We start from the raw sequence: 24,731 nt of genomic DNA, 5'->3' as shown, positions 1-24,731 counted from the left end.
ATTTTTTTAGTAATGCTGGGGAATTGAACCCAGGGCTTTGCACATGCTGGGCAGACACTCTCCCATTGAGCTATTTCCTCAGCCCCAAATATTACTATTATTTTTTACTTTGGCTGTACTGGGCCTGAACTCAGGACTTTATGCTTGTAAAGCGGCACTCTGCTGCTTGAGCCATATAATCATTTCCAACCTGAGTGGCCTGGGCCAGAACCCATTGCTTTTCAAATGAGAGAAATTTGTATAGGGGACCTCAGTTTACTTTTTTTTTTTTACTTTTATAGAAAAGGTCTACTTGGAGTATGGTATTGTAATTTAAGGAACCCTGTGAAGGCCACTTCTCTTGGTCACCCAAGGCATACTGAGGCCAGGCCTCAGTACAAAGCTTCCAACATCTGCAGGTCCCATCTAGAAAGAACAAAACGTTAGGATCCTGTCTTTTTGCTAACAGCAGGCAGCCTCTTTAATAAAGGCTACCTTTTTAACAAAGAAAGAAATCATTTGTACAGTTAGAGGAGGGCATTCAGAGGGCATTTCAGGCCAATAACAGTGCCATACGGGACAACTAGTGTTAATATTTGGAGGGAAAAATTTATGCTGAGGCCAAAGGTATAGAAAATTCTAAATGAGAAGTTTAGTGACCACAGTAATGTCTATTTAGTTATTTCTGGAACTGTAACCTTGAACTAACAATTGACTTTCAAGGGCTGGGTCTGATGCCCCAAGGTGTGAGGTGGGGCTAGGAGCAGGACTTGTGCAAGGTGCCACTCCCTCCACACACACGTGGGACAAATGACCCTGACTGCCTAAGCCTGATCCTGCGGCCTGTCACCCCTCCCCCTTTCCTGTGTACTCTGCGTGCGTTTATTCTAGGGGAAGTGGCAGCAGGCCACAGCTATCGCCACATGTGGCTGGCAGCCCAGGATGTACTGGGTCCTCTCTATGGATTTTCTTAGCTATGGCAGGCATTTTTGCTGTGTCCAGAATCTGGCATTCTGTGCACAGGTGCGTCTGTTTGCTTTCCCTCCTCCCCTTGTGGGGGTGGAGCTGGAGCGTAAGCGTGGCAGCTGCAGGTTTTTGCAAGTGCTTTTGTAAAGCAGCTGATTTAAAGTTACTTTAGACTGAGAGGCTGGTAAACTAGTTGGAATAGCTTAAGTCATAAGGTACCATGCTACAAGTTTTTCATGGAAGGCAGGGTCCCAGTAAGCCCAGGGAAGGGAAGGCAGGCAGAAACAAAGGACACGTGGGAGGAGATGGGTATGGTAAGCAGTGCAAGAAGTCTGTTCACATGGGGAAGGAGGAGGTTTGGAGAGGAATTGGCTGATTTAGAAACTGGTTTACAGGCTGACAGAATCTGCGCAGGGGAACAGAAAGTATAGAGGGAGGATTTGAAGTCAGAGAGCTGGATTTAGACGGAGGTATGAAAAGGCTTGGACATAATGGAATCTCTCCCCATCATCCCGATTGTTCACAGTAGTTATATGTCCCATAAAAGGTTGGGATTTAAAGACCCGAAAAAGGGCCAGTGACTTTGGTTGTCTAAAGGATAAGTGGGCCAGATTTGAGTGCAAAAGCGGATTAAATTTTTTGGTTTTATGTCTGGGGTCAAACCCAAGGTGTCTAAATTATTGAGGAGGCATCTCAATGGGGAGTCAGACGGCAGAGAAGACGTAGACGCACCCATTATGAGGCATCCGGCCCTGGGATGGGAGAGGAGGATATTATGTACTGTTGAGCGTCCTCGCACAGCACAAATATCCGAGAAAACGCAAAGCGCACGAGAATCAGTGTTGCTGAGTTCAGGTGGTTTGCAGGCCAGAGGCCGGCGGCTTGGATTACCTAGGCCTAGGTTTTGTAGGGTCCCGGACCCTGTAAAATCCAAACCCTGCGGAGAAGGGGATCCCTCTACTGTCTGAGCCGCCCAGAGATAGCCCAAAGCAGGGGAAGTGTTCTAAAACCCCAGAGACACCAAAGGGAGGGACCACAAAGGGAGCCCAAGAAGGGAAGGTGAACTCACCAAAGAATGTCCAGTGTTGGATGCAAGCAGGGCGATCGGGAGGATGAGTCCTGGCCAGTCATGTCCTCAGGGTGTCGTGGGGTGAGTTGGAATCGGGGTCCCACCAGGATTAGTGGGGAAACCCGCCCCAAGTCATGGCACCAAATGTAAGGAAATATAGGCCCCAAAATGACCACGTGGAGAGGAGTGATCTGGCCAAGAGATTCTTTATTGCCGGGTGGGAAAGGGAGAGAGCAGAGAGAGCCAAGAGAAAGAGGGAGAGAGGGGCAGGGGCTTAAATACCCCGCAGTGGGACTCAGCATGATCTGATTGGTTAGGATCTTATGGTTCATATCCACATGGTCATTTTGGGGCCTATATTTCCTTACATTTCTTGCACTCTGATTCTCTTTCGCTTTGTCCATCTCCACCTGCATCCCTTGTGGGAGCTTGAGGCACCTCTTGGTAGCTGGTGGGTCAGTATAAGCTGCTGATCTGAATTAGATTCAAGAATCTAATTCTGCCTTAAACCGTCTGATGTCACCTCAGAACTGCGGATCAGGACTCTGCTTTCCCTTCATATCACCCTACAGGTCTCATTCACACATCACACAGCCTTTAGTACCTGGCCACCAAGACATTATTTGATCACTCCTGTGACATTTCATTTCTTGGTGCATGCACAAAACTTAGGTGGTCGACATGGCCCTGTCTTCAGAGCTCTTTTAACCATGTTGTCAGGAAATTCGGGAGTTGAGTTCATTCTCAGATCCAGAAAGTTGTTGCCATGGACCAAACCTTGGGGCTACTGCAATCAGGCAGCAGGATGCGTCTCCCTGGGGAAGGGAGGCGGGGCGCGGCCTTTCCTGGATGAATGTAAAATCCCAGATGGGCCCCCAAATTGTTGGAATGAATTAAAGACTCTCCAGTGCTGAAAACAGACACATGAGAGACAAAAAATCTTGACAAGGCAATTTCTTTTGATCAAAAGGGTGCAAGCATGTACTCATTGCAGCTGATCAGACATGCAAGTACAAAATGGCTGACAGTGGCTCCTCCTTATATCCTGACGCGGTTGTGCCTGCTTCTTACCTGGGATTTGTCCAGGTCAAAGGTTCACAATCTTTCTTAACTGGCTAAAAGGCTTAGGAGATGGGTTAGGGCATGTAATTTGGTGGGCAATTTTCATGGGCAATGGGACTGTACAAGAATCTGGAAGAAACAGGAACCCTTTAAACAATGCAAGTCACCTAAGATGGCGATCTAAGGAGTTTTAAATAATTTAAGAGGGTGACATATACTTTGATAGAAAAGATCGTTTTTCTTATAGTAGGATCTGCCTGCCAGCACAGGCAGAAAGTCACCAAGACCCCATCTCAGTCAGTAAGCTAGACACAATGGCATTTGTCTATGATCCCATCTACTCAGGAAGTCATTGGTAGGAGCATCACAGTCTGCAACTAGCCCTGGGCAAAAATGTGAGACCCTGTTTGGCAAATAACTAAAGCAAAAAGGTCTGGGGTACGGCTCAAGTGATAGAGTGCCTGCCTAGCAAGTCTTGAGTTTAAACCCCAGTACTGCCAAAAACTAGCCAACCTACAAAACAAGACAAAAAGAAAAACCAAGATAAGATACTGAGCTTGAATGGGAGAGAGGGTTGGTGCATCCTAATGGGTGATTGTCAGGGGACATTTGCATCTGACTAGGGGCACTTGATGAAAGCTGCTGGGTTCTGAGCATTTTACAGAGCTCTGAGGACATTTTAGAGGCATTTTGTCAATGGTAGCAGAAGCCAAATGTTTCATACGTACTTCACACCTACTTCCTGACCCTCAGAAACAAATCATGAACCTTTCAGCCATGGCCAGCGGAGCATCTGTTACCACCACCAACGTAGCAGCTCAGAGCCCGTGGTCATGTACACAAGAGATGCAAGAGTGGGCCAGAGGAATTTCCTGTTAACACAAGGCCACAGTCAACTCATTCTTTCCCTTTTGATTAGTATTCACTGTTCATGCTTCTTGGCTTGTGATTTGTACCCTGATTGCAAGTTGAGCTTTAGTAGTTGAAAAAGTAGAATAAGCAGCAAAAAATGATGGCCACATGACCTGGCTCTACATGGCCAAGTCAGTACCAAACTTTGCCAAAAGGCGAGTTCCCATCCCCTGCATACCTTTCTCATCTTATCCAAAGCATTATTTGTTACATTTTGGGCCAACTGCTATTCCCTTAACTATCCCTTAGTGCTCCTACCTCCAGGCCATTTCTTACACCTTCTGTGGCCTCTGGCACCTCTCTAGCCCCATGTATGCGTATTGAAATCTCCAAGACTCTTTTCCAGGACTCCCTCCCTCTGAAGTTTGTCCTTCTCATAATGGACCTGGTTCTTTTCCTCTGGGGCCCTCCTGTAGTGTCCTGACCCTTGCTTGCCTTTGCTAGCCCTTTTCATTTTGCAGTAGGATTGAGTGAATGGGATGCACATTCAGTGCCTGCCCCCACCCCAGGCCAGCTCAAGGGAGCCCTGGGCAAATGTAGACAAAGGGATCGTAAGCTCCAAGCTCTACTCTTGGGTCTTTGGAGAAATGTCTCTGGAATTGCTATGTGTAAAATTAAAATATGACTTGAGCCACTAATTCTAGCCACCTGGGAGGCAAAGATCAGGAGGATCACGGTTTAAGGCCAGCCTGGGAAAAAAGCAAAACCCCATTTAAAAAATGCCCAACATTAAAAAAAAAAGGGCTGGCAGAGTGGCTCAAGTAATAGAGCACCTGCCTAGTAAGCATGAGGCCCTGAGTTCAAATCTCAGTACCACCAAAAAAATTATAATTTTTTTAAATAAGTAAAATCATGACTCATACAAATAAAGACTGAATACTTGTCAAAGATTTTATTTAGCTCAGCTCATTAAATAATGAGAGAACCAGTAAAATATTGTACCTATATCAAAGGAGAACCTCAGAGTACCACACTTTTATAGTCAAGTAAGAAATGCTACAATAATTTTCAAAATGGAGCAAAATTATTCAGTATTCTTAATGTGATAGTGTCATTCCATAAGGCAAAATTAACCTTTCTGTGGACAGGAATTATTGACATGACCACATTTTTTACAAGTTAATTCCTTCCTCCTTCCCTCTCTCCCTTCCTTCCTTTGTTTTTTTTTGGCAGTGCTATGTTTTGAACTCACCCTTGGTAGGCAGGCACTCTACTAACTCTACTACTTGAGTCACACCCCCCAGCCCTTTTGGGTCTCGGGTTTATGCCAGCCAGGGCCTCCATCCTCCTAATTACACCTCCACATGGCTCTGATGATACTGTGCCATCAGGCTTAGCTTGGTGGTTGAGATGGGGTGTTGTGAACTTTTTGCCCAGGCTGTCCTTGAACCACTATTCTTCTGATCTCTACTTCCTGAATAGCTGGGATTGCAAGTGCAAGCCACCTCACTAAGCCTTTACAAGTAGGCTTTAAAACAGCCTTCGGCAAAGACATAGGCAGTTAAGCCTGGATACCACTAGGTTTCAGAGTCACAGTTTTTCCTTATATTGCATACCGTGGTCTCCGTAGCTTTTAATATATTACATTAGATATGGGACTTGGTGGCTTTTTTATTTTTCAGAACCTAATATGTATCCAAAGAGCTAAAAATAATTTCTTCTTTTTTTCGGCAGTACTGGGGTATGGCACTCAGGGCCTCATGCTTGCTAAACAGCTGCTGTACCACTTGAGTCTCTCCACTAGCCCCAAAACTACTCTTTAAAAAATGCCCCAGTTTCATTCCTTGCCCTCCTGTACTTAGCCCACTGAGTCCCTTGGTCCATAGATTATTGACAGCACTAAAACTTCTTTCCATACCAATAGACACTGGTGTTGAAATCAAATTCTGAGCCAGTTTTAACATACTTGCTGCAGCAGGCTTTTTGTTGAAAAATATTTCCATGTATCAGGAAATGATGTTCTCTTAAGGCAAAGGAACAAGATGCCAGTGTCCTTAGAAAGCACATTTGGAGGAACTTTTCTCTTCCTCTCCATGGAGACAGGTTCCAGATTTGAATTACTTTACTAGAAAGTGGGGTAAGATTTGATCCAGCAATACCACTCTTGGGGATCTACCCAAAAGACTGTGACACAGGTTACTCCAGAGGACCTGCACACCCGTGTTTATTGCGGCACTATTCACAATAGCCAAGTTATGGAAACAGCCAAGATGCCCCACCACTGACGAATGGATTAAGAAAATGTGGTATCTATACACAATGGAATTTTATGCAGCCATGAAGAAGAACGAAATGTTATCATTCGCTGGTAAATGGATGGAATTGGAGAACATCATTCTGAGTGAGGTTAGCCTGGCCCAAAAGACCAAAAATCGTATGTTCTCCCTCATATGTGGACATTAGATCAAGGGCAAACACAACAAGGGGACTGGACCTTGAGCACATGATAAAAGCGAGAGCACACAAGGGAGGGGTGAGGATAGGTAAGACACCTAAAAAACTAGCTAGCATTTGTTGCCCTCAACACAGAGAAACTAAAGCAGATACCTTAAATGCAACTGAGGCCAATAGGAAAAGGGGAACAGGTACTAGAGAAAAGGTTAGATCAAAAAGAATTAACCTGGAAGGTAACACCCACGCACAGGAAATCAATGTGAGTCAATGCCCTGTATAGCTATCCTTATCTCAACCAGCAAAAACCCTTGTTCCTTCCTATTATTGCTTATATTCTCTCTACAACAAAATTAGAGATAAGGGCAAAATAGTTTCTGCTGGGTATTGAGGGGGTGGGGGGGAGAGGGAGGGGGTGGAGTGGATGGTAAGGGAGGGGGTGGGGGCAGGGGGGAGAAATGAACCAAGCCCTGTATGCAGATATGAATAATAAAAGAAAAAGAAAAAAAAGAAAAAGAAAGTGGGGTAGGGACTCATGAATAGTCAAATGGCAAGTGCCACCTGGAAGGCACTCAGCATGATAGGAATCATGTCTCAGGTCCATCACCGAGACCTGTGATCTTCCTGGCTTTGCCCTTGGGTTTATGAGTCTTATTTATCCTTTGGGGTGGACACTTAGTACCATGAAAATGATTTAAAATCAATATGCAGGGACTTCATTTTTACCTTGTAATTTTAGTTCATTTTGGTTATATGTTTATATGTGGTTAGTCTTCTTTTCAATCCTCAATTCTAGTACGTTCCTGCCATTTTTGCATAGGTTTTTACCTGTTTTGTTTGTATTTTATTTATTTATTTATTTTGGTGGCAATGGGGTTTGAAGTCAGGGCCTCACACTTGCTAGGCAGGCCTCTAACCATTTGAGCCACTCTGCCAGCCCTTGTTGATATGTTATAAAATAAGCTCTTGGGGTTGGTGATTGTTTCCATAACATTTCAGTTTAAAATTTTATCAATTAACCTGTTTTTCCTATTTCATCTATTTTTCTAGTCTCTTAAGTTGAATGTTTAATTTATTTATATTGGTTCTTCCTTGCTTAATTATAAGTGAGTTTAAAATCATGAACTTTTCTCCCAATATAGTTTTGGCTTTATCATATAGTTTAACCTACAGTGTTCTTATTGTCTGTGGTCTGTCAGTAGTCCATAATCGTGGCTTTTATTACCTCTTTTACCTAAGAATTATTGTAATATTCAATAATTTCTGAGGAATTGGATTTCTTTGTTATCATTATCTTTCTCATCACTCTTTTATGCAACAAATATTTCAGTAGTGTTTCTTCTGTGTGGAAAACCACACCAGATACAGGGGGCAGTAGAGTGAGCATGAGCCAGCATGGTCACTGTCCTCATGGGGTTTGTGTTGGCTGAGTGAGAAACAAATGTAACCTTATAGTGAATTAATACAGTAATAAATGTTAGGAGGAGACCTCAGGGGGCCCAAGGCTTCTGAACTTTGCTGCAGGGATGTTGCCTGTTAAGGTAGTAAACTTTTTCTTAATCTCACTTCCTTACTTCTTTTCCCTATCTTGAATGGTTTTAGGATCTGTTTGGCTCCTGGTAAGCAAGTCGTTTATTTTCTTACATGTAGTTCCAATGGTTTCTTCCCAAGGCTTCCCATAAACTCTAAAATCTAAAGGACTCTCAGTTCATCTGAGGTTTGCAGTTTGTAGTTCTACTTGTAATAAAAGTTTAAAACATATGTAAGTAAATGCTGTTGTTTTCTGAGTAAACAAACCCTACATTAAGAAACCTAAATCTTAAAGGGATTTTTGTTAGTATAACATATGCACATTAATTTTAAAAATCACTAAGCCTAGTAAAACAACTGACATTTTCTACTCTCTCCCACACTGCCCCTCACCCAGGCAATGCCTCCACGTACCCAGCAGTTTCTCCCTCTTGGAAAATACATCACTCTAGTTAAATCACTTTTGTTATATGAGTAGTAAGTGTCTTAATAGTTAGGAAATATGCTTCACTCTGTAGACAAATAATAAACTATGAATAACACAACCTTAAATAGCTTTTCATTTCCCTAGATATTCTAATTTCCTTTTAAAAAGCTCTTCTTGAGCTGCTGGGGATGTGGTTCAACAGTAGAGTGCTTGCCTAGCACATACCAGGTCCTGGATCCCATCCCCAGAACCACCAAAAAAATTCTTACCCTATTGACCTTCTATTTACCAGACACACAGACACACACACGCACATACACACACACAGGGTTTTAAATTATTTTTGTTTTATTATTATATATACCTCCCCCCATACCAGAAGTGTGCCATCAGATGGAGTCTTCTGTTGAGTTTCTTTTAACTAGAGACACACTTCCAGGGCTGGTCTTAATGCCTGCTGCCTACTGGGCCCCCCAGAATCTCTTTCAGCACCCCTGGATTGGGTCCACTGACTTCTGTGCTCATGTCTTTCTCTTCCTGATTTTTCCTTTCATTTTGCTCAGGCAGTTTTCAAATGCATCATGGGAAATAGACACTCTTAAGTTTCTTCATGTCTTCTAGCAACCTATGCATTGTTCTTGAGAAATCTCATGCTGTCTTGAATTTCATTCATAAATACAGGATGGAACAGATGAGTGAGGTTAACCAGATCCAGCTGGTGTGTGTGTGTAGGAGAATGGGAGGGCACAGATGACATGCTGATCACATCTGAGGTGCTATCCATACAGGTACTAGACAGGTTGGTAGGTAAACTGAACATGGAAGGGTACATGACATGGGCAGTGACCCAACTGGGATCAAAGGACAGTGGTGTGTGCATTGGACACCAGCAAGGCTCAGCTGCGTGCTGTATGTAAGAACAAGATCGAGATTTGTTTGGCTACTGGCTGAATATGGATGATTGCCAAAGGAGTCAGTGAGGCTATTGGTTGCACTAATTTTAAAAAATGATTTCCTGAACAAGGGAGGTGAGGGACCTGCTGGACTTCACAGTTCACATGAGGTTGGTGGTTCTGCTCTGGGAACATTTTGTTCATTGATGAGTTTCTTATCCTCAAGTGTTTATTTCAAATGCCACCTCTCTAGCTCTTCTTGGCACTTCTCTTGCTGACAATTTATTGTTTCTGTGGATGCTCTGTCTATATTTACTCACTCACCATGTTGTGATGAAATCTGCCTTGCTTCTCTATTGAGTCAGGTTTCCAAGGGTATTCAACAGGTCACCTAATCCTTGTGATTATGAACCTGAAGTAGAGGCAACAGTCTTGGCTTCTTTTGCCTCTGGGCTTTGTAAAGATCAGATGGGTTGTACATGCACAGGAAATTAATGTGAGTCAACTCCCTGTATAGCTATCCTTATCTCAACTAGCAAAAACCCTTGTTCCTTCCTATTATTGCTTATACTCTCTCTTCAGCAAAATTAGAGATAAGAGCAAACTAGTTTCTGCCGGGTATCGAGGGGGTGGGGGGGGAGAGGGAGGAGGCGGAGTGAGTGGTAAGGAAGGGGGTGGGGGCAGGGGGGAGAAATGACCCAAGCATTGTATGCACATATGAATAAAGATCAGATGGGTTGTATAGACAGTGCTTTACAAATAGCTAATGAAAGATGGTGTTATTTTCTGTCCATTTGTTACTGTAATGAATAACAGCCTCAGATTAGCAAACCAGTTAAGCATCTGCTGCTCATAGCATCTGTGTAATATCCTCGTACTGATATGTCCTGAATTTCTTCATGGGAGAAGAAAAGCTTGCTTTTCATTCTCTAACTTCTTCAGCACTGGAACCTTTCTTTCAGCTTATTCTTCTGCCTCTCTTTTCTGAAATCCATCAGCTGTCACTGCTCATGTACAGTGGATTGTCTCAGGGCTGCATCCTCTGGCTCCAAAGAATGAGGGTACAGGAATCGGGCAGGGTCTGCCCAAAGCAGCCTGACACCCTTGTGTACCAGATGTGGCCTGAGTTTGGGATTTGCAGACCCAGGTCCCAGGAGATTCACTACTGGGCAGTCATTTTCCCACTTTTCTTTGGTGCATGGTGGTGCTGTTGAACACAGCATGATATATGTGGCCAGTCTGTTGGTCTGGGTCCTGCACAGGCCACTAGGATCTCAAGACCACCCATGGCCAGGGAGGCTCCAGGTCTGGGTTTCATTACATTTACGCTCCCAGGTTTAGCCATATAATCTCCAATTCCAGGAGCACTGGGCCCTGGCAGCTAGACTTGGGGAGCTCCCAGCATCAGCTACATGGTGTACCAAAGCCAGCTCTCCCTGGTGGACCTACTCCTGCCCCTCTTTTCAAGCCTGACCTCCCAGCCCAGACTCCTTTCCTTAAAGCCATTGTATTTGAGGAGATTTGTTGTCATTTCCTAGCAGTGTGCCTTGACTTGGGACATCCAGGACAACCACAACTAAGCATGAAGTCTCGAACACCAGGGGTTCTGGTTTCTACTCCTGCCTTCCCAGTGTGTACACTGAGCCACCCTCTCCCAGGTCACTAGCTTCACACACTGGAGAGCTCAGTCACCAAGGAGCTTGCTTTTCTCATCTCAGGCTGTGGGTACCTGCTCACCCTGAGTTGCTTAATTAGGTCACTGAGTTACTTAAGATGACTGCTTAAGGAAAAGAAGACTGCCTTTGTTCATTGCAGCACCAGGCCTAGTGAGTTACGACACAGGCAGATGCTGGGGAATCTGGAGGAGACAGCCTAGGTTGGAGTTTTGTCCTGGATGTGTCCATGTGGCAGTGCCCGTATGAGTTGTGTGAAAGGTCCTGGAGCCTTCTGCCCTGGAGATGTTGAGGGGAGGGCCAGTAGCTGTGGACTCTGGGAAAGAGACCTCTTACTGCTGTGAAATAGCTCTTCATGTCACCCTGAGCAATTGGCATCACTCTCTGAGCCCCATAAACATCAGTGCATCATGCAGAACATCAAGCTAGGTAGTGTTGGGGGCTCTCTTCTACATGAGGTTCTGTGAAAATGACAAGATAGAGGCCATGAAACCTCCGGTCTCTCTCCCATCTCACCATTTCAGATGCTTCCTTTCATTCTTTGTTCACCGCTCTCCTCTCCGTTTAACTCCTCTAGTTTATTTCTTTTCTCTCTCATATTCTGTAATTTCTTCTCATTCCAGCTTTTGAATCGAAAAGACAAGACCACCTTTGAGAAATTGGACTACCTGATGTCCAAGGAAGATAATTATAAGCGAACGCGGGAGTATATCCGAAGCCTTAAGATGGCGCCCAGCATTCCCTATCTAGGTAGGAATCTGAATTGCCTTAATTTTTTGAGCAACATGCTAAGTGCCAAATAAGATGTTTTTATAGTTTCTAGTTGAGAAATTTCCAGGAAGCAGCAGGGATCATCGATAAAGAGGCAATGGTTGGCTCCTTGGGTTGGAACAAACTGCTGATACTTCCCAGGATGGGAATATTGATGAGGGGCAGAAACCAGGGATGCTTTGCCTCTTACACACGTGATCTGAGAACCCCAGCCCCCCATTCCACCCCAGGCTGTAGCTCAGGGGGGTCCCCATGATGGTCTTCCCCCAAACTGGGGAACCCAGGCACAAACCACCCTGTGTTCTGTTTCTCTGAGCACTGTTGTACAAATAAAACTTTAATAGCAATTATTACTTTTTCTGGTTAGAAAATATTGCATACTCATTGTAAAGAATTACGACGAGAAGTTAATATTATTTCTTATTCATTTGGGCATATATAAAACATATACGTTTGCTCTATTGTGAACACCTCATGTTATTATCTACATTTCTGTGCTGTGGCTCGGTCCCATCAAATGGATTTGTCCAGCTTGATTCTGCTCTTTAACATTGACTGTTTAAATTGGTTCTTCATTTTTGCAATGAGCATCTTATTGACAACACTCTCTTTACTCTTATTGTTACTTTGCGGTAAATTCCAGAAAGGTGGGTCTGGGTCAGAACATATGCACAGACGTGCACCTGCCTCTTTGTGTGTGTGCTCATGGTGCTCCTCAGGTAGGTCGTGTCAACCTACACGCTTGTCAGCAGGAGATGCCCACACACAAATGTTGGGCATTTGCTTTTTTTATTTTTTATTTCTTTATTTTTATCTTTGCCAATTTGATAAGTACAAAATGCTTCTTGTTGCTCATTTTAGAAAAAAGATTTTTTTATCCTCTTTTTGATCTAAAACAGTTTTCATGATAAAGTAAAGTAAGGTTTTATAGAAGTAACTACTGATACTTGCAAAGGTCTGGTACAATTTTTTTTGAGATACATTTTTGACAACTTTTAAAACTTCTTCCGTGAGCATTCTTTATTTAGATTTCCTGATCACTTTAAAGCCAGCTTGGGAATTTTATTTTTCAGCAGGGAACTGTTTGATCCAAATGTTTTCCACATATAATTTCTTTGGTCATTGTGTACTTTGTAATGTTGTTTTGTGTTTGAGCCTCTCTCTCTATGGTTAAAATTTCATTTGTGTTCCTAAGAGATTATATTTTTGCTTTTCCTTTTTTTTTTTTTTTTAATTGTTCATTGGCCTTCCAAAAAGGTTTATTTATTGATAGGTCATGTAAGATGTGCTTTCCTCTCCACATTTTTTTTGGCAGTACTAAGATTTGAACTCAGGGCCTCATGCTTGCTAGGCAGGTGCTCCACAGTTAAAACACATCTCCCATCCCTTTTTTGTTTTAGTTGTTTTTCCAGATATGGTCTTCAATTTTTGCCCAGAGCTGGACTGGGACTGCGATTCTCCTACCTGCATCTCCTGCATAGCTGGGATACAGATGTATACCATCATGCCTGACTTGTTTGTTGAGATGGGGTTTCACTATTTGCTTGGGCTTGCCTTAAACCATGATCCTTCTGATCCCCACCTTCTGAATAGTTGAGATTATAGCCACGCACCACCATACCCTGCTCTTCTCTCCATATTTTAGCACCTCTGAAATTAGGATTTATCTTTCAATTGATGATAAAGCATTGTAGCATTGTTTAATTGGCAGCAATTTTTCTTAGTTATATATGAAAGTTATACCTAGTAATAGATGACATTTAAGTCTGATGAAATATGGACTATATATATGTATATAGTTCTTTTCATGTTAATATGAAAAACAGGGTTATTAATTTTCCTCTAATTGTAGCTTTTGTTGCATCCTACATATTTTGATATATAATGTTCTCAGTGATAGTCTTCAAATATTCTGTAATTGCAGTTTCAGTTTTTCTTTTATTCAAGTTTTGCTCCGTGGTTTTAAAAAAGTTTTTGAGGACTTGAGATTTTTTTCCTAACAGATTTATTGTAAACATAATTAATAAGTAATCCAACAATTCAACATTTTTAGTATATTCACAGGGTTGTGCAGCCATCACCAGAGTCAATTTAAAAACATTTTTATCACTCTAGAAAGAAGCTCCCAACTCATTAGTAGTCACTCCCATTTCCTTCTAGCCCCAACCCCAACTCCCAGCCCTAAGACCACTAATCTACTTTTTGTCTTCATAGATTTGCGTGTTCTAGAAATTTCATGTACGTTGTACCACGTGACTTGTTGTCTTTTGTGACTGGCTTCCCTTCTGCTAGCATGTTTTCAAAACTCCTCTGTGCTGGATTCTGATCAGTCCTCCATTCCATCTTGTCACCAAGTGACTTTCCATTGGTATAAATATGCTGCATTTTATTTGTTCATTCATTCAGTGGACATTTGAGTGGTCTTCAATTTGGGGCCATTACAACTCACACTGCTATGAATGGATAGGTTTTTTAAAAAATAGTTTTTCTTTAATGGTCTTACATTGGTTTAGAATTATGTGACAAAATGCTTTCTAGAATCTTCTAAATATGAGATTTTTCTCGTAGCTTAATATATTATCAGTTTTTATGCAAGTTTCATGGGTGTTGGGAAAGAAGGTGTAGTCTCTAAAATTGCACTATGACATTCAAATCATTAATTTTTGACAATTTGGTCTGTCAAGCACAGAAATACATGTTAGCATCACCTAGCATTTCTAGTGCTGCTGCCTTGTGTGTTTGGTACACAGATGTTTATTACACTTGTAGATTCACTGTAAAATGCCACATGCAAATGACCTTGCTTCCACTTGTTACTTGCTTTTACTTCTTTGTTATAAATTGTGGGACATCTGTTTTATTTTTCATTTGCATTTATTGCGTGACCCTTCCACTGTATTTTAGATTTTAATATTTTCAGTTGCTGTGACTTAGGCTTGAGTCTTGCAAGATCTCACCTTGTCATAGGCATGCGCTCTCACCTGTGTTAAATCTTGCTCTGTGTTATTGAATCGAATTTCATTCTGTGCTGTCTCATCCTTTCCTCGTTCTCACCTTCCACTGGACATAGACTCCTTGCCTTTCTACTTGGTGGCTGGCAGGCCAACATCTTGGGTCCAGAGAGGAAGAGCATGTTGATGTGTGCCTGCTCCCAAGTCCACTTGTGGGCTGCTGTCAAATGGGAGATGAGGTTGGTGGCATTAGGCCGAGAGTAGCTATTGTTTATCTTATTTTTTTGAGACAGGGCCTTGAGCTTGCTATGTAGCTCAGGCTGGTACTGAACTCACTATCCTCCTTCCTGTGTTTCCTGAGTGCTGGATTATAGGTATGTGTCACCATGCCCAGCTTCCATCCTCTGGCTTAAGTAGTTGGAGGTGCTCCAGCATGGCTAAAGAGCTGCTGTGTGTTGTCTGCCCTCTGCATCTAGCACTTTGTGAGGCATCTGAATGCCTGATCTCATTGAATGCTCACGATAGCGCAGGCACTGAGAAGCTGCCTGGGATCACATAACCAGAAAGTGGCAGAGCCAGGTTTAGGCCCAGATGGGCTGGCTGTAAGCCCTAAATTCTGGACATTGCCCTCTCTTGACTTCCTATTACCACTGTTCCGGTCACTGTTTTCCTACCCCTCCCTTGCAGCTGCCACCTGTGTGTCCTCTGCCATCTGTGACTTGTGGGAGACCTTTGCTAGGCACCGTATAAACTGGATGAATGCACTCTGCCCTTTCTTGTGATGCTCTCTGTTGTTTACCACAAAGCATTGGTCAGCCTGTGCCAGCCTTGGGGCCCTTGCCACTCAGAGAGTCTGAACAGATACAGCCCTGCCTGTCCTGGATCACCTCATCTCAGCTGTTCTCCCTGGCGGGGGCTTCCCAGAGCTTCCAGAGGTCTCCACTCTCTAGCTTGGCCTTCCTACTCTGGCTGTGAGCAAGCCCGCTTGGCTGTGTTCCTGTCCCAGGTAGACTGCAGTTCTCATATGCAGCAGAATGACCCCGACACATACAAATCAGAGGGGAAGAACAGGAGGACCTTGGGCTCCATGGTTTCCATAAAAAACATAAAGCAAGATCTCCTTTTGAAGTACCCTCAGGCCTTCTGTCCTCAGGGTCCTCTCCACCTGTTGTCTAATGATCCTGGATAGACCTTGTCCAGATCCAGGTTGTGGTTTCAATCCTGGATTCCTATTGAAAACCCAACCTGACAGGATGGGTTTGTTTATCTAAAGAGGAGTGTTACATAATTCCTGGAAAGTGCAATATAGGAAAAAATGTCTGAAGCCATTTGTTTTTCCCTGGCAATGTCCTTGCAGCAGGCCTTTCCTCCTGGGTGGGAGGGAGTTGCTCTCTGGGAGGAACGTTCGGTCAGTCCTGACATTTCAGGCTGCTCCACTGGTACCACTGCTTGAGGCCTTGCTTGCTGCTTCAGCAGCTACTTGGTTCCGATGGCAAATGTGGGTTTTCTTTTCATAAGAGTTCTCTTAACACACTGCAGAAGGTTCTGTGCTAACTGATTCCTGAGGCTCTCCACTGTAAAGACGCCTCGCTGTCCTTCTGTGGTCCTAACCTCCACGTGAGTGTGTGTTTTCAGCTCCTTTACTGCAGACTTGAGAGCCAGTTGGCTGCACTTTGGTGTCCTGAGTTCCTTGTGAAACATGACTTAAAACACATGAAGGGGAAAACATTACATTTAAAAAATAAGAGTTTCTTTGAATCACTTTTCCCCAAATTACTTCAGAGTGTGACAGTAGTATTGGGAAATAGTCAGGTCAACTATTTGCATGTAACTTTGTGTGACAGCATTTCCCAAAAACATCCAGTTCCATTTGAAGTGATAACAAACACAGGCAAAGAGCTTGGAAAAGGGGCAGCACCTCTTATTTCTAAATAGCTGTGCTGATTTAAGGGTGTTTGGTTTTCACAACTTATTATTCCTTCCAGGAAACAACTAAATAAAATTAGGAATGTGATGGATTTTGAATGCTTTAGAGGTGATTTTAAAAGTACCATAGCTGTGTGGAAAATTGTGATCTCTCAAGGAACAAAAAATTAGGCATCCTGACAGTTCTGAATAGTAAGAATACATTTAGACATTCTTGGTAAATTTACCCAAGTCTATAGTAGTGAGGGAAATTTCTAGAACCTAAATTATTCCTTCAAACAAGCAAACCTTTTCTTTTAAAGTAAGCCTTCATTTTCAAATATAAATTCTGAAGTTTAAAACAAAGGCAAGTTGTTTACAAGTATAAAACACACAGGGCTAAACTGTCAGACACCTGAAAAAGGACTTTCAAAAAGAAGTGGCCATTGGTCAAAAGAGACCCTGATGCCCCAGATCCCCAGAACAGCAAGGTCAGCATGGGGCTCCTGCTGTAAGCCCAAGGGCAGCCCCACCAGCCCCGCTGCACAGCCCGTGCTTTCCCTGTTGCCACTAACTGTCCAGAGGGCACTTGTGTGGGTCAGTCACACACCACCACTGTCCCTCTGGAGCTCACACTCCAGCTGTGAACCCTGGCTGTGAAGAAGAAAGGAGAAGTGAGCTGAGCATTATGAAGAGAGAGGCAAAGGAGAATACAGGGCACCCCACCCAGGCTGGGGGTACCAGGAAAGGTCTTCTGGAGAAAGTGGAGTCCTAAAGGATGAACAGACTGGGTGTGAGGTGGGGAAGTGAGCTTCCTCAAAAAGATGAGACAGCTTGTGCAAGAGCCCTGAAGTGGGAAAATGTGTGTTTGAAACTGGCTGGAGAGTGAAGAATGAGGAGGAAGGTATCATGAGAAGCAGCTAGGGTGGGAGGGAGGAGCTGGACACAGGGAGTGGGGAGCTCAGACTCCAACCTGACCCAGGGCAGCAGGGAGCCATGCAAGGATTTTAAGTGAGGGCACTACTGAATTGGATTTGGATTTTGCAACCATCGTCTTAGCTGCAACTCAGTGAGTGGCCTCCAGGTCTGATTGGTGGAGGGAAGAGCTTCTGGGGGATTATGCATAAGCCTGTGATGAATCACTATGCTTCAGAAAGTGCTGGGAGAGAGGAGACTTTTGCAAACAGTTTATTTTAAAAGCAAAGTCTTGGAAAGACCTAAGACAGTTGTCTGTGAGCAAAACCCTCATACTAAATGGGGACACATGGCATGCCCCTCATTTGGGCTTTAAGAATCCATGGGTGTATCTGAACATGGTGCCTCTAAAGCAGAGGTGAAAGAGCGAGCCCAGGAGGATGGGGCGGGTGATGCTGTCTGAGCTGCTGCTTCCCAAGTTCCTGAGATGGGCATCTGAGGGACTGCTGCCCCTTTGGCGAAGGCCACTAGCCTCCAACCAAATCCAATAGCACCCACATCAGGGTTAGCAAATATTTGTCCAAGTGACCCCAAGTTGGCCAGCATTTATGGTAGTTCTTTTCTTTAATGTCCAACTGAAAATATTCCATTCCAGGTGCAGGAAACCCAGCCTTTTTTTCAGTTCCCACCCATGTGTTGTCATGGATCCCCCGGGAATACTCAGTTGTTCCATAGCTTCTTCCTCTTTGTTGCTGGTGCCTCTGCTGAGTGCCTGGCCCTATATCTCTGATCACTCCCACTGGTCACCTCCTGCCTTCTCTGCCACACTCCCCATGTGGAGCCAAGTTTCTTCCTCCTCAGCTGGGACAGCAAGACCTAGGAATGGATAAGGGATGTCAGTACCTCTAAGAAAGCCTAAGCCTGGATTCTGGCATGCCTGTCTACAGAGCCATGGGCCATGCTCCTGTCATCTTTCCTGTCTGCCCTGATATCCATGTGCTGAAGTGCTGCCCTGCCTGGTCTGGGAGAGCCCCTGATCAAGTTTCCCTTTCCCTAACTGTAGGCATCAACCCTCTCTGGGATCCATCAAGCAGGGAAAAGCTTCTCTCAGATCCCAGATTCAGACATGCTCTCAATCAACAGAGTGATCTCAAAGGCAGTCCTCCATTGCGTTGACTCTTTCTCTTACAGAAGGGAAAAGATTGCCTTTACTTGTGCAACTTCAGGATTTGGTACTTTAAGATCCACATTTCTCTGGGACTTCATAATTTTTTTCAGTACTTACAAAAGGCTAGTGGATGTTATTTCTAAAATGAATTTAAAAAAAATCCACAATTTGACCTATGACTTATCCAACATAATTGTTTAACTCAAGACCTCACGGCTGGGGTTCCACCCAGCCTTAACTAGTGCATCCTCCTTTCAACATCTCTGTCTCCATGGAGATAAACAGTGAGAGGAAAACATGGAGGTCAGGAAAGGAGTCCTTTGGGGCAGACCTTGCTGCCAAGAGTGGGGAATCTTATCCCTGTGTTCCTTCTGAGGCATAGAAAGGACTTGCCATCAACTTTTCTCTGGGGCAGGTTTGGCTGACCTCCCACGATAGGTAAGGGTATAAGTCCATCGTGCGCAAGAGAAGGTGTGTATTCTCAGTAGGGTGTCTGTTCTCCACAGACTTCCTTGGAGTCTTTGGATCTCTAATTAGAAATTAACAATAATGCTTATTGGTATTAATCCAGTAAGTATAATTATTGGACTAATTATAATATTATTGGGTAGTAATACTGGATTAGTATTGATCATGTTGGTTCTTCTGGTACATCATCTCAGTTAGTACCCCAGTACTCCTTCCTCTAAGGAAGGCACTGTTTTTAGGTTAATTCAGAGCTGCAAAGTATAAATAAGATTTGTGTTAAAGGCAACTCATATTGGAGATGAGCTTAGAAAAATACTGTGCCTTCTACAGTAAAGTACTTGGTCTTACTCTCTCTTGGGTTACTCATCTTGGGGAATCCAGCTGTCATGTGCTTGACAGTCCTATGAAGAGAGGCTATGTGTCAAGGGATCAAAGCCTGTCAACAACCACAGAGGGAGTATGGAATTAGATTCTGCCCAAAGGTGAGCCTTCATGTGAGACTGCAGCCCCAGCCAACAGCTTGACTAAAGTCTCATGAGAGACCTTGAGTCAGAGACACCTACCTAAGACCCAGAAACTAGAAGATAATAAAGGTTCACTGTTGTAAGTTGCCAGATTGGGAGTATTTGTCACACAGCAATTATAGATAAAGTTGTACATTATACAGCCTTTATCATTGCCACACATTAACTATACTTTGTTGCTCAGTCTGTATTGGGACAAAATCAACTGTCACACCCCACACACAGAAACTCTTAAGATTGGTCCCCAGAGCAGCAGGAAGCACTGGACCTCTCCCAAAAGCTGATTTTGAGGGGGAATTCTATAGGCCAACGGGTGGTTACCACTTTGAGAGGTGATAAGTTTTTGCAGGTCTGTAAGGAAGGAAGGTGACTGTGGGTGACTAGTTAAGGCCTGGAAGGTTACCCTCAGAAAGGTGTGTTTGCTGCCAAGTGCATGCTGGGCCCTGGTCTGCAGAGGCCCCTAGGACTTCTAGGGGAAATGAGGGAGTGTCAATACCATGAGGCCACTCAGAAAGGCTCAGGAATGACGTTAAGCTCCCATTCATTGTTTTAAAAACTACAAAACTAACACATTGCTAAAGATCATTCCCAATAAAAAGAAGTATATGAAGCAAAAAGTGAAAATCATACTCTTCCTCTGCTCCTTCCTGGAGGCACCACTGCTAAGAGCTGGGGCACGCACCCTTCCAGATATTTCATCCAACCCATGAGTGTACGTGCTCTTTCTAACCTATCTGGGAGAACTTTATGCATATTGTTTTGTACCTTTTTTTTCCCTCACTTACAGCCATAGGTCCTACTCAGTGGTATCAGACATAGAACTCGCTCCTTCCCTATGGCCGTGTGGTACTCGCAGGTCCATGGGTGACTCATTGGCTCTTGGAGGTGTGTATTGATCTTGCAGCCATGCTGCAGCTGATCACTGAGGTGGTTTCTGCTTTTCTCCTTTTACAGGGGACCATCCTCTACCTGTGTCCCTGCTCAACTGTCAAGAGCATTCTGAGACTTGGAGGCTAGTCATGGAACCTCCAGGGCAGAGACTTTGTGGTTTTATGGTAACCACTGCTGGGATATCTTCTGAGAAGGCAACTGTGGCCTTCTTCTCACAGTGTGGACACACCTGCTTCCTCATACTCTCCACCCAGATACTGCCTGCTAGCTTTTATTTATACTGAAATGAGAGGCAGAAGATGACAGAGTGGAGGATGGCGCCTGCACTCATCACTTCTCTCTAGTCCTTGGTTAGGCAGCCAGGTCTTCAAGCCTCCTGCCAAAGTGATCAGCTGCCCTCTCCCTCGACCTCTACTTCCTGGATATCTGTCCTAATCCTTGTCAGTGTGTCCCCAGCACAGCCTACACTGTCCTCATCCATGAAGAAAGGCTGCCCGGCTTTGCATTTCCATGGAGAGGAGGTCAATCTAAATTCATGCCTGGTGCACTTGCCTTGGGCCTGCATGCTTCCTCTAATCCTTTCCCCTTATTGGGATGACCGTGGTGTAGGCCTCTGTCATCACATGGCTCCGGAAGGGAATTCTAATTCCATTCATCCTACAAGAGCCACCCTTCCAGGCTCTGGGCTACTTCCAGCTCTGCTGCGGCTCAGGACAAATGTGCACAAGGAGCCCTCACCCCCCATCCTGAGATGTCACTTGGCTTCAGGACACACTGCAGCAGGGGTAGGAAACTCCTCTTGACCCACCCACAGAGAAAGATTCATCATGACCATCAGTAAGCAGGGTAGGGGACAGCCAGATTGCCACCTGCCTGAGAGGAGCCACACATTGAAGTACTTTAGGAAGTTGCACAGATGAGAGGAATAATCTGTGTCTGGGCTCCCATGTACGGGCTAAGCTGGCCCAGGCCACCCCAGGTCGGGAGAACAGGGTACTTGAATGTCTCAAGGATGGTTTGTACTGAGGTATGTGTCCACAAGGGGCAGAATCCCAGGCTAAGACTGGTTCTGGCCTGACTCTGGGATCTGAGAAACACTACAGTTAACAGGCCCCAGGCTTGGAGGCATGGAGGTAGGAGATGAGTGATCACAACCAGGACCCGGTTACCAGATGATGTGGGCCAGGGCTTGGTTCAGAAAGAACTGGTACACAAGGTGATAGCTAGACAAGCCACAAGTGGAACACTCTGAGTGCCAAAGCGTGGGCTACTGAGTCTGTAGGGTGTAGGACAAGTGGCTCTCTATCCTGCAGGAGGAAGAGGAGAAAGATAGGGCCTAACAGCTTTTATTTTGGCAAAGGGTTGGAAGGCCCAAGAAACTGTGAAATGTTCTCCATCACTGTCCTATTATTCTGTGCAAACTACTCTGAGGTAAACCAGGCAGACAGCTATAGACTGGCACAGCCAGGTGGGCTGACCACTCCTGTGGGCAGAAGGCTGCATGCTTTTATGGTTCCCAGGCACAGTAGTGAGTGGTGATAGAGTGGAGTGGGAACCTTGGTGGGTCCTTTCCTCCTTGGGTGGAGAGGTGTATGCTACAGAGGCGGGAGTTCAGGAATCAGACTAACCTGAGTTCAAGTTCTGAGTGCCTGAGGCTACTGGGTAGATCACTTTCATTTCAACCTCGGTTTTCTATGTTTAAGAGAGGATAATTAAAGGACTCACCTCCTAGGGTTATTGTAAGAATCTAGAGATGTGTACTGCCTGGCACATGGAAAATGGTAGATGGTGTTAGTGTTATTCAGAGCAAAAGATAGCTAGGAAGACCCCAGTTATGGGGACCTTGTTGCTCCTTATACCTGGAAAGACTATTGCACAATCCAGCATATAAGGAAAAGCAGGAGAGGCCCTTCAGGGCATAGCCAGGTGCCATGTCTAGTGACCCATCTGGGCCTGAAAGGATGAATGTTCTTTCCAGGAGAGGGCAGGGGCCAACAGGGGAGGGCTGATGAGAAATGGGATGGAATCCATCTAGCTGGCAAATTATGGTTCCCCAGAGAAGATGGGTGCCAACAACAGCTGGAGTATAGTCTAAATACCTTTTTGGATAGAGACTCAGTCTGTGACTCCTCCTTCTCTGGGAACGTGGCAATTCCCTAGCCTCTCACAGGGCATCATTCCCCAGCAGCAGGGTTCTTTCCACCCAGATATGCTTCAAGGCCAGAGCCCCTAGGATTGGGTGGACACCCAGCCTGGCCAGTCTGATCTCTGTTAACATTGGAATGTAGAAGTGCTGGCGCTCAGACCAGGAGGACACATGAGCTCAGGAATGTTGTCTGTGATGTGCATGGGGATGAGTAGTGAGAATAGACTGCAGATGGATGCACAGTGAGAAACCCAGAAAGAAACCCTGCAGGAAGAGAGAGGAGGGGGGGTGGAGAAGGCTGCTGCCTTGATTCCTGAAGGCCTTCCAGGAGTTTCTGGTTCCTGGCCCTCATGAGGCCCAGCTGCATCCCTGCCCATCGTCTCAAGGAGCTACCTTGTGTCCTTATATAACCAGCTTTTTTAATGAGCTGGACTCAGCCAGGTGTAAGAAGAAACTAACCTCATTTTTCTCCAGTGTCCTTTCAAGCTTGCTCTGTGGACAAGTTCTTTTCCACTTGAAGCTGAGAAAGGCCCCTTGATCTTCCTGGTGTCAGGCATGACAAAACTCAGTTCCTCTAACAATGTCACCATCCAGACGGTTCTGTGTAGTAATCACTTCTGAATTCCTAAAGCCAGCCAGTCTTGTGGACCTGGAGTTGGGCAGGGCTTGAGGTCAGCCTCTTCATTGGATTCTAAGCAGTTCTACTGCCCTCACAATCTCTTGCCCTTGGGGTTTGAGCAGGGAAAGTACAGGAAGTGTGGAAATGGCCCATCTTCTGTGGTGGCTCAGTCCTAATCCAGAACTTGTGTCCAGTGCACAGTGTTTCCCTGCTTTGTGCTGCTTCAGTTTCCTGTGGGCGCTTCTGACCCAGCTGCTTGGTGGCAGGATGCTGCTTTCCAGCTGAGCTTGGCTCCAGTGCTTGCTGCCCTGGCCCCCACGCCCCATCCAGGCTGTCCTCTGGCCCTGTGATTCCAGTATCTCTCACTTCTCACTGCTCCGGTGCTTGGGCCTTTGGCTTGTGGCCCAGGTCAGTGCTGCCCATGTTCGCTCGTTCCAGAATCTGGGAATGATTCTTTGACATTCCTGTTACTTGACTTGGGGTGAGAGGACGTTTGCCTTCCCTGTGGTGGGGCAGACATCATAAGGACAACTCACTCTCCCCCAACTCCAGGATCCTTTCCCTGCACTGCTCATGCAGAACTTAAGGGGGCATTGGCTAATGCTGCAGAACCCACTTGGGGCATCCCTTTGCAGAATGGCTTTGCACCTTGTTCTGGAATGGGGGATCCTGGGCAGCTATTATTTTGTCCCTAGCTTTTGGAGTCTCACATAAAACTGAGGCAGAATGAGTGCCTCTTTATATCTGTTGCCCCTGAAACATGCTCCTTTTTGTTTAATCTAGTTGCCTGGGTTTCTCTTACTATAACGAGAATCTCAACAAGACTGAAACAGTTGAGGTGGTCTAGGAGGTCAGGGAGGACCCCTGAACTCCCAGAGGGTCTGTGGATTCCAAAAATGGCAAACTCTCATCACCACTGCTTTTAGTAATCTGCAGGCTTCTCTTTCAATCTTGCTCAAATTGGCAAGCTGTGGGGGGAGGGGTGCGGTGGGGGGCTGTTCTGTGTTGCTTGCTTGGAGAACATCAATCACTGTTCAAGGTACTGGACAAAATGGGGATATGGAGGTTTGGCTGGGTCCTGAGAACATCTGGGCTTTGTCGACTCCTGTCTCCCCACCTGGAGAAAGAACTCAGTGTTGTTAGAGCTTGTATGATTGTGGGCCTACAAAGATCCCTGGCTAGAGTCAGAGACCCTCTGGCTTGGCCAGACCTGAGGATGCTGACTACCTGTGTTTGCTGGTGAGGGAGCAGCTCACTCAGTTCAGAGCCCCTGAGCACAGCCTTCCCCTTACCCCCCATCTCCCATGCTCTTGTTCCATGCTGCAGCCTAGTGAACTAACCTCTTCCTTCCCAGTTTACTCCAGGAAGAGCAGGCTGCAGATCTGAGGACCTTGTTCCTTGTTCTTCCACATGGCTAGGGTGTGGCTGGATAAGACACGGATCAGATGCTGAGAGGTGGTAATAGTTGGTG

The 24,731-nt window shown here is 45.0% G+C and overlaps 1 protein-coding gene across 7 annotated transcripts in view; it reads left to right on the top strand.

The window, feature by feature from the left end:
* The window catches only part of Ralgps1 (Ral GEF with PH domain and SH3 binding motif 1), a 231,255-nt gene that overhangs the window by 82,845 nt on the left and 123,679 nt on the right, over nucleotides 1-24,731 (top strand). For all 7 annotated transcript variants that reach the window (XM_074053171.1, XM_074053168.1, XM_074053169.1 and 4 more), the window contains exon 7: nucleotides 11,526-11,652. In XM_074053171.1, coding sequence (XP_073909272.1) covers nucleotides 11,526-11,652 — 127 coding nt within the window. The remainder of the gene's footprint in view (nucleotides 1-11,525; nucleotides 11,653-24,731) is intronic.

Source organism: Castor canadensis, chromosome 13 (genome assembly GCF_047511655.1).
Source record: "Castor canadensis chromosome 13, mCasCan1.hap1v2, whole genome shotgun sequence".
Lineage (NCBI taxonomy): Eukaryota > Metazoa > Chordata > Mammalia > Rodentia > Castoridae > Castor > Castor canadensis.
This window is presented reverse-complemented; position numbering and strand designations above follow the sequence as displayed.